The following is a 10,019-nucleotide window of genomic DNA, read 5'->3' as shown; positions in this document are numbered from 1 at the left end:
GGAGGCTAAAGGGGGCTGAAATTGTCTAACTTGCTTATCCCCAGGTGAGATAAGGCTCTGGTAGAGTAATTTCCTTCAGAGGGCAGGCCTTTGTCATGGAAAATGATATGGGTGTATTTCAAAATAGTTACCTTCTCCTCCCCGGAAACACAAGGGGATCCCTGATCTTAATCATGAGAACTTGGTGGGGTTCCTGGGGATAAATCCTATAAAGTGTGGAGGTTCTCCTAAGAGTGGGGTTTTTGTTTTGTTCTGTTTTGTTTTGTGGTTCGCGGGCCTCTCACTGTTGCGGCCTCTCCCGTTGCAGAGCACAGGCTCCGGACGTGCAGGCTCAGCAGCCATGGCTCACGGGCCTAGCTGCTCCGCGGCATGTGGGATCCTCCCAGACCGGGGCATGAACCCGTGTCCTCTGCATTGGCAGGCGGGCTCTCAACCACTGCGCCACCAGGGAAGCCCATGAGTGGGGATTTTAACTGTCAAGCCAGTTAGCATCCAGTAACTTGTCAAAGTTACCATTTCACTGTTCATATCAGTTACTGGCCCAAGCAGCTCTGCTCCTGGTAAGCTGATCTCTAATGTGATTCTATCTGGCTGTTTCTCCAGTTTGGGAGTGGTGGTTTGCCCTATGACCTCAATTCTCCTTCGGATCTAAGAAAAGGCATTGATTTTCCCACCTGTTCAGCCTTTTTCTTATGATTCCATTTTCTCCATCCTCTCTTAGCATATCAACTATATTTTTTAAACTTTTATAGTTCTGAAATGTCAATCTGTCTGCTTACATTATCCATCTGTCCTTGCATGTTGTGGCATGTGTCTTGCTGTGAGGATGGAGTGATGACTTCAGCGCCTGATATGCTGGAGCTGAAACTGGTAATTGCCTACAAACTTTTTTATTTTTATTTATTTATTATTTTGCGGTACATGGGCCACTCACTGTTATGGCCTCTCCCATTGTGGAGCAGAGGCTCCGGACGCGCAGGCTCAGCGGCCATGGCTCACGGGCCCAGTGGCTCCGCGGCATGTGGGATCCTCCCGGACCAGGGCATGAACCCACATCTCCTGCTTCGGCAGACAGTCTCTCAACCACTGAGCCACCAAGGAAGCCCCCAAACTCCTTTTTAAAAGTTCTTCCCCATTTTCACTGTAAAGCAAGGCTGAAATAATCCTGAGGAGTCTTCCCTGATCTCTCTCTGCTAAATGAAAAGCTCCTGCCTGTGTACTCTAGTACTTAGTACAACTACAAGTATTTCATATATTGACTCTTAGCTCTGTGACTCTGTGAATGCCTGGAGAACAGGCTTTTTGGCTTATCTTTGCATTTCTTGCATATGGTATAAATAATTGTCTGCTTAATTGAAAGGAAAAAGGAACAAAACACTGTTCACTAATTAAAAACAAAGTACTACTTTTATTTGGCTCACTTCTCCATTTATTAGATAACCACATGTGGAGAGGCACCAAGCACTTAAGTTTTACATAACTACAAAGTTATCACAAATCCCAAACGTTTTAGCCACAGATACTTCACCTACTCTGTTTAAAGAAAAAGCTTTCAAAACATCTGACTTAGCCTGATACAGAGACCCTGAATAAATGGGAACTACATATTTTTAAATGCTTGTACTTCCTGTTCTAATAATGTCTTCTTTAAATTGAATCCAGCATAAAAGGGATGGAAATATGTAAGGTCATGATGCAAATGCTTTTGAGAGATAGTGAAATTAATCTGTACAACATGGAAAAAGATGTAATGTGCACAGAAGGTCTGCAAGGATTCACTGAGCCATCTGGGCTTCCATGGCTTGTGCTGTCCATTCTGGTGCTGTCTGACTGATTTTCTCCAAAAGGTTATTCACTTGGAAACAAAGCGATTGGATCTGTTTGTCCCACGTTGGCAGGGCTTCTCGTGCTAAAGAAAAAAGGAATAATGTACAAAGTTGAAATTACTCCTTTGCAACCACAGTGAATGTTGAGTTAGAAGATAAATACAGTAACATTGATTTTTAAAAGTTTACTCCAAAAATCTTAGTTAATGAAATTAAGCTAATTAAGAAATAGTTAAGAAAAGTACCCCAATCACTGGCACAAAGTATAAACAAAACAAAACAAAACAAAAAAACACAAAATAAAACCAAACCACCTCAACTGCAGCAGTCAGACAGACAACTTCACTGAGGCCACCTGTTCCCTCACCAATGTCTACTGCTTCGTAAGACACTGCCACCCACTGGAGAAAGTGAAACTTGAAAACACTACGTTCAGTGAAAGAAGCTAAAAGGTCACATATTGTAGGGTTTCATTCATATCAAATATCCAGAACAGGTAAATCCATAGAGACAGAATAGAAATTGGTTGCCAGGGGTTGGGGAGACAGGTATGAGGAGTAATTGCTTAAGGGGCATGGGATTTCCTTTTGGGAAGATGAAAATGTTCTGGAAATAGGTAGAGGTGGTGGTTGCATAACACTGTAAACATACTAAATGTTACTGAATTTTTCGCTTTTAAATGATTAATTTCATGTTATGTGAATTTCAACTCAATTAAAAAATAGTAGTGGAGGAATAGGTATTGCTTTACTAACAGTAAAATTTACTATAAATTTATTACCTAATATTGTTACAGATCAATGGAACCAAAGAGAGTACAGAACAGAAATAGATCCGAACATATATGTGGAACCTAATATACGCCAAAGATCAGAAAGCATGTTTTATTTAATAAAAGATATTTGCATAATTGGCAATCCATCTTTAAAAAAAAAACAACTACACCATGCCTTAAAATTATTCACAAAAATGAACTGCAGACCGATTGAATTTCTAAATATAAAACAATAAATAAAATATTAGAAGACATTTTAGGAAAATATTAATTTTATCCCAAAATGAGGGAGACTTTCTTTTTTATTTTAACATCTTTATTGGAGTATAATTGCTTTACAATGGTGTGTTAGTTTCTGCTTTATAACAAAGTGAATCAGCTATACATATACATATATCCCCATATCCCCTCCCTCTTGCGTCTCCCTCCCACCCTCCCTATCCCACCCCTCTAGGTGGGAGGGAGACTTTCTTAATCAATACAGAAAACACAAAAGCCATAAAATTAAAAATGGACATATTTGGCTACAAAAGAGCTTTTAAATGTGTTTATGGTATGCATTGCGTTACAGAAACACAACCGACAGAAAGAGAAAAATATCTGTAACACAGATAGGAAAGGTGTGGAGGGGGAAGGAAGGAAATAGACAAGAAAAACTAACATGAATTCACAGAAAAGGAAATACTAATGGCCAATACATGGAAAGATATTCAACTTCACTAGTGCCAAGGAAATGCACAATAAAACAATAACATAGTATTTTCCCCCCAACAATTGGCAAAAGATAAAAAGAAGAAGAATATCCAACTCTTAAAGATTCATTCTCTCATACTGGTGGAAGTGTAAATGGCTACACCTTTCTGGAAAACAAACTGGCAGTAGCTATTAAGAATCAAAACATGTATATCCTCTGATGCAAAGTATCCAACTTCTGAGACTCTGTTCTATAGAACTAAGTGTCCCAGTATATAAAGGTACGCACAAGGAAACCGCCTGAATGTCCATCAACAGGTGAATAGTTGAACTCCACGAAATATTATGCAGCTATTAAAACAAATAAATGAGATTTATATCTAGTGACTCACAAATATATTCACGGTACATTAACTTAAAAAAAAGCAAAACCACTTTGGGACTTCCCTGGTGGTCCAGTGGCTAAGACTCTGAGCTTCCACTGCAGGGGGCATGGGCTAGATCACTGCTCGGGGAAGTTCCACGTGTCAAGCAGTGTGGCCAAAAAAAACCCCAAACAAACAAACAAACAAACAAAAACAAACAAAAAACACTTCATAGAACACTATGTACATTAAAGTATAATGCCACTTTAAAAAATCCCTACATGTTTTTACTTATCTATATAAACATGTAGAAAGGCACACGAGACTTTAGACTGACATTAGTTATGCCAGGCAGCTGGGATCAGAGGAATGCAGGTGAAAGTGGAAAGACATTACGGACTCTTCCTTTATTCATCCTTGTAATGTTTTATTTCTCATTATGAGCAGATTTACCATTGTAGTTTTTAAATCTAAGAAAATTAGAAAGTAAAATATCCCATATTCTATCAAGTTGGTATATGTTAATTTAAACTGTGTTTACTTGGTGATGCCTCTGCTATACTCTTCATCATACATTGTGTTTGCTCATTCAATAATTATTTATTTCCCACTTACAATGTGCAGGGCACTGGAAAAGATGTTGGATATACCATGGAGAACAAGAGACACTTAATATCTATCACTAGGAAGCTGAGCTTGGTTAACAGAAACAGACATTTAGACAAATTCAGAAATTCAGGGTGACAAGAATGTATAACTTAAAGCCATACGTAACCTGGGAAGTCAGGAAAATCATTATTGATTAACATTGTTCAAACTAAGACATGGGGACAAATAGAAGATGGCTGGAGAGGCTGCTTGTGGAGAGGGATGACTATTTTGGAATGTTTAAAGTGGGAAAGAATTTACAATGCTGGAAAAAACAAAAAGTCCTGTGAGCTGGATTGGAAAGGGAAAACCATAAAGGATCACGTAGGACCTTTTGGAGACTTTGTAGAATCTTAGTCTACAAGCAGTGGGGAAGCCATTCATCAGCATGTCAAGGAAGAAAGTAACATTTAATAATTTGTTTTTTATTTCTTTTTTCTGTTTGTTCGCATTTTTAAAAGATCACAATCCCTCTGGCTCTACTAGGGCAACTGGACTAGAAAGGAGCTATTGTAGATGTGAGAAGAAAAGCTAAAAGGCTATTTCTTAAGCCCAGAAGGGGTTTTGGGGGTTCAGAACAGGCTGGTGACAGTAAGAAATGAAGAAAAGTACATGGATTCCAGATACACTATGAGGTAAAATTCGAAGGATTCTGGGCAGTGAAGAAGAGAAGGGGTCAAGGATAAGGAATGCTGGAGAAAGTGAACAGTGTAGTTTCTGACTGGCTGGCTGGCTGTTTTGGGAGGCAGGCAGTGGAGGAGACAGTGAATTCAGTTTTGGGTATATTCATTCTGAGAAGTCCACGAAGCAATCAGGTGGGAAACACCTATTAGTCAATTAGAGCCGCTGAACCTGGGACTCAGAAGGGAGATTTACACTAGAAGTCTAAGCGCTGTCTGCATAGAGATGGTAACTGAATCAATGGGAATAGGTGAGATTACCTAGGGTAACAGTAGAGTGAGGAGAAAAAGGCCGAGGAGTATGTCCCAAGCAACCCCAATATTTAAATTTTTTTTTTTTTTGCTTTATAACAAATTTAATCAGTTATACATATACATATGTTTCCATATCCCCTCCCTTTTGCGTCTCCCTCCCACCCTCCCTATCCCTGAAAGATAAAAGGATTTTTGTTAAACCGGAAGAGACCTGACCATGTTTAAATATCGATAAAAAGAAGCCAACAGAGAAAAACAGGATGAAAATAGACAAATAATTGCTAAGCTCAGGTTCCTAAAAAAGATTTCTTTTTTGGAGCAGGGAGTGGCAGAGTTCAGAGAAGGGATCCAAAGTGCAAGAGGAAGAACTGGCGAGAGAGATGGAAACCATCTCCCATATAACACGAAAGAAGAAAAAGACAGAATGAGATCTATATTGAACAGAGAGTGAAGGAGGAGAAAAGTCAGAGGTTTAGGAAAATGAAATTTGAAATCGTCATTGCAGAGTACGGAAAAAGTGGACTAGAGAAATGTATCAAGAATCCCGGGCAGCATCGAGAATCCAGGACCTTGAATTTTGCAGTGGTATCAATCTGTCTGGTGCTGTGACTCTTCTCCAGCAACGTTAGTTAGTTACTCAAGTACAGGCATGGGAAAGATGGAGAATGGGTTCATTCAAGGTGAAGTTTTGCAGGACAGCAGGAACAGAAAGTTCGCTGGCAAGTGTTCTGGGGCATCTGTAAAAGAAGTAACTGAATCATGAAAATGATTGAAATCCTGATTTCATGATTCACGATGAATCATGAAATCTAAGCTGGATAGGAAGAACAGTAAAGGTTAAAAAGGGGCTGAGCTGGGCTTCCCTGGTGGTGCAGTGGTTGAGAGTCTGCCTGCCCATGCAGGGGACACGGGTTTGTGCCTCGGTCCGGGAAGATCCCACATGCCGCGGAGCGGCTGGGCCCGTGAGCCATGGCCGCTGAGCCTGCGCATCCGGAGCCAGTGCTCCGCATCGGGAGAGGCCACGACAGTGAGAGGCCCACGTCCCACAAAAAAAAAAAAAAAAAAAGGGCTGAGATGACTGAAAGAAAGTGAAAGTCAATAGACCAGAGGCTCCAATGCAGTCAAGGAAGAGGTGAGGTTGAAGTACCTGAGAAAGACCACTAGAAAGGCTGGGAAAAGGTCATGGTCAGAGTGGGATACTTCAAATTAAAAGTGTACAAGTGGAATGGTTCTGGGTAAGGTCCAGGGCATAAATGAGGTGGGAAGAGGGCTGAGGAGGTATTAGACAATGAGAAAGACAAGAGATCTACTTACCTGTCTGCCTTCATCAGTTTAGTGAGCTGCTGAACAGGATATGCAACTGTCTTTTCTACATGCCCAATACACGGTATGTGGTCAATAAATGTTTGGTGAGTAATTCATGAGTCAACTAATATAACAATTCCAGTTTCAAATTTTTCCACGGCATAGAAAATGCTGCATTAATCAGATTCATGAATATAAGTTCATAAAAATTATTTTAAATTATTACTTTGGGAAATAAGCTCATTCCATAGGAAGATTCTGGGTCAAAGGAAATCGCTCAACATGTTTTAATCACAAATGTACAACACTTCACTGCCATTTCATTATGATATAAACAAGAAAAACTTCTTACTTTCAAAATGAACTATTCCATCAATCTGATCAATAAATCCATTCATACGTCCTTCTGTTATCATTTGCGATGCTATCTTTTCTGCCTGTTTAAAAAAAACAATAAATTCTTAAGACACTTTAATTATCATTTCTATTTCTTCACATATTCTCACCAAGAGAACTGAAAGCTCTTGGTTTAGCTCCCCATCACTAAGCTTTACCTATGTGTTCATCTGCCATTCATTACAAGAGTAAACCTTGTAAATCTGTCTGTTATATCCCCCCAATTCTTTCTGGGTACAATCCATTATTTTAAGTTAATTGGGATCTGTTTTTCTTGTTGTAAGATTTTAAGCAAGAATCTAGCCTTCTAACCAATTTTTCTCTCTGCTCAAAATCAAACTAACAATTTTTCCTCTCACTGGGATCCACATCTCAAAAAAATCCCTAGCTTTTCTTATTTTATTTCATTTCAGTTTTCACAGTATTTATCACCCCCAAAACTCTCTAAGACAGTAATATTTTTGAAGAAAATATTGAAAGGAGGAATAACGTTCAAATTTAAAAGGGAAACGAAAGGATTTAAAAGACCATTAAAGGGGAGCAAAAGGTTCTCTACCTAATTCCTAAAGAAATACTTCATGTTTACTGTCTGTTTAGCAAACTGGGTTGTGACAGTCGTTTTAGTAACTCTGACCATCTTCACAATCAACCCTAAATCACTCTTGAACAGACTGTGACTAGCATTTATTGTTAAAAATATATTCACTTCCCTTAGTCTCAGCAAGGGATCATACCTCAAAGCCTAAAAAGGAAGCATCTTTTAATGGTAACTGAAGCCTTGGTTCCGAAATTGTTCCACTTCCTTTACTGTGTGTTGAATGTGTATACATAAAGGAATTGTATTAGAAAATACTAAATTACAATTTCACTAACAGATAAAAGGGGATGTGACCATAACTACGTGACTCTAAGCTCTACAAGTTTTGTAGTGAGATGGATGGACCTAGAGTCTGTCATACAGAGTGAAGTAAGTCAGAAAAAGAAAAACAAATACCATATGCTAACACATATATATGAAATCTTAAAAAAATATTGTTGTGAAGAACCTAGGGGCAGGACAGGAATAATGACGCAGACGTGGAGAATGGACTTGAGGACACAGGGAGGGGGAAGGGTAAGCTGGGATGAAGTGAGAGAGTGGCATTGACATATACACACTACCAAATGTAAAATAGCTAGTGGGAAGCAGCCGCATAGCATAGGGAGATCAGCTTAGGTAGATCAGCTCGGTGCTTCGTGACCACTTAGAGGGTAAAATAGGGAGGGGATATGGGGATATATGTATACATATAGCTGATTCACTTTGTTATACAGCAAAATCTAACACAACAATATAAAGCAATTATATTTCAATAAAGATGTTAAAAAAAAAGTTCTACAAGTTAGGTAAAAGTAAGGTTGATTGCTTGCTTTTACTGTTATTTAAAATTAAGAGAATGTTTTATAGATGTTACCTGAAATACTCTCTAAATACAACCAGTACTTTTTTGGAATCTATACATAGACAACCAAATGTTATCATGACTAAGAATAAAATTAACTCCCTAATAACTCAGTCAACTTCTTAAGTTAAATCGAGCACAGAAGTTACAATAGAATAGCCTAGAGTATTACCATAGTCATTCTCTCAAAGAGATGAACTTTTTAAACTATGAGTCAATCTAGGGCAGAAAAAACAATTAAGGCATAGATCAAATGTTAGTTAAAAATCAGAAACCACTATGAAGTGGATTTAAACAGATACTAAACAAAGCTATTCTTACAAAATGGGTATCATAACCTGGAACCCCTTTAAGATTTCCATTCTAGGTTACTTTACCATAAAATACAACTTAAAAAAAAAATCAAAGACAATTCCATTACAGTACTATTTTGACATTCAAATAATTTATTTCCATTTACCTTAGGCTTTTAATGTATATTTTTGTTGCAACTGCCAATATTTATCAATTACAGTCATCTCTCAGTATCCATGGGGGATTGGTTACAGTAGCCCCCATGAATACCCAAGTCCACGGATGCTCAAGACCCTTATATAAAATGTAGTACTACAATGAATACAGTTGGCCCTCCAAAATATTCCTCCAAAATATCCACAAATTTTGTATCCGCAGATATGGAGGTCCAACTGTATATATTTTATTTTCTCTTTATGTCAATAATTTAGTCTCTAAACTTCCTTTTATGTATTGGAAATAAGAAAATACCTTAGCTGCAGGAATCTCTAAAAGGGCTCCAAGTTCCTCAAAGGTAATATTATTATATAATTTGCTTGCAGACAATAAATTGTGTTCAATAACAGCTCTGTCCAAGATGCTAGAACCTTAAATATAAACAAGAATGTTATAATTTTGAAACTAGTTTTACACTCTTAAAAGATGCATCTTGTTAAAAATTTTCTAGGCATGTACTAACTCATAATCATTGCCTTTATTCCTATCAAAATTTTAAAAGTAACCAAAATCCCTTGATACATTTTGAATAACATGCAGTTAAATATAACTAACATTTAGAAAATGATTGGCAAGTATTTATTAACTAGCTGGACAGATTTAATCCTCTGGGTTTGGGGTTTTGCTTCCTTGGACTAGCTATCAACTTCACTAACTTTTCTTACTATAAGCACATACTTTTATTAGCAAGCAGCAGCAAAACAATCATGCAAACAATCATGCTGTTTGTAAGCTTGATAAGTCAAAAAAGACTGCTCAATGGAAAGATCTCTATTCCCCCGGGCACTTCACAAGCACTTCACTCTGAGGCAAACATGAGAAATGTTTGGAAGGCAGGATCCCTTCATGAGATATCAGGCATAGGATCCTCCCTTAAGTAAGATAATACAGGGCCTGACAAAGTTATGGACCTCACGCCCCATCCTGAAGATGTGGCTCACCCACTTCTTTTTTTTTCCTTTCCAGTTTTATTGAGATATAATTGACATATAACATTGTATTCATTTAAGGTGTACAACATAATGAGTTGATATATGTATATATTGTGAAATGATTACCACTAGAAGTTTAGTTAATTAACATCATCACCTCACACAGTTATAGTTTTTTTTCTTGTGACAACT

The 10,019-nt window shown here is 38.0% G+C and overlaps 1 protein-coding gene across 1 annotated transcript in view; it reads right to left on the bottom strand.

Moving 5' to 3' along the window:
- Nucleotides 1-1,388: 1,388 nt before the first annotated feature.
- The window catches only part of LOC308630019 (COP9 signalosome complex subunit 4-like), a gene marked incomplete at its 5' end in the record, with an annotated part of 33,681 nt that continues 25,050 nt past the window's right edge, over nt 1,389-10,019 (bottom strand). The window contains 3 exons of the mRNA XM_081258416.1: nt 1,389-1,909; nt 6,900-6,984; nt 9,151-9,266. Coding sequence (XP_081114542.1) covers nt 1,776-1,909; nt 6,900-6,984; nt 9,151-9,266 — 335 coding nt within the window. The 3' untranslated portion in view covers nt 1,389-1,775. The remainder of the gene's footprint in view (nt 1,910-6,899; nt 6,985-9,150; nt 9,267-10,019) is intronic.

Source organism: Mesoplodon bidens (genome assembly GCF_964165515.1).
Source record: "Mesoplodon bidens genome assembly, chromosome: 1".
NCBI classification, from domain to species: Eukaryota; Metazoa; Chordata; class Mammalia; order Artiodactyla; family Ziphiidae; genus Mesoplodon; species Mesoplodon bidens.
This window is presented reverse-complemented; position numbering and strand designations above follow the sequence as displayed.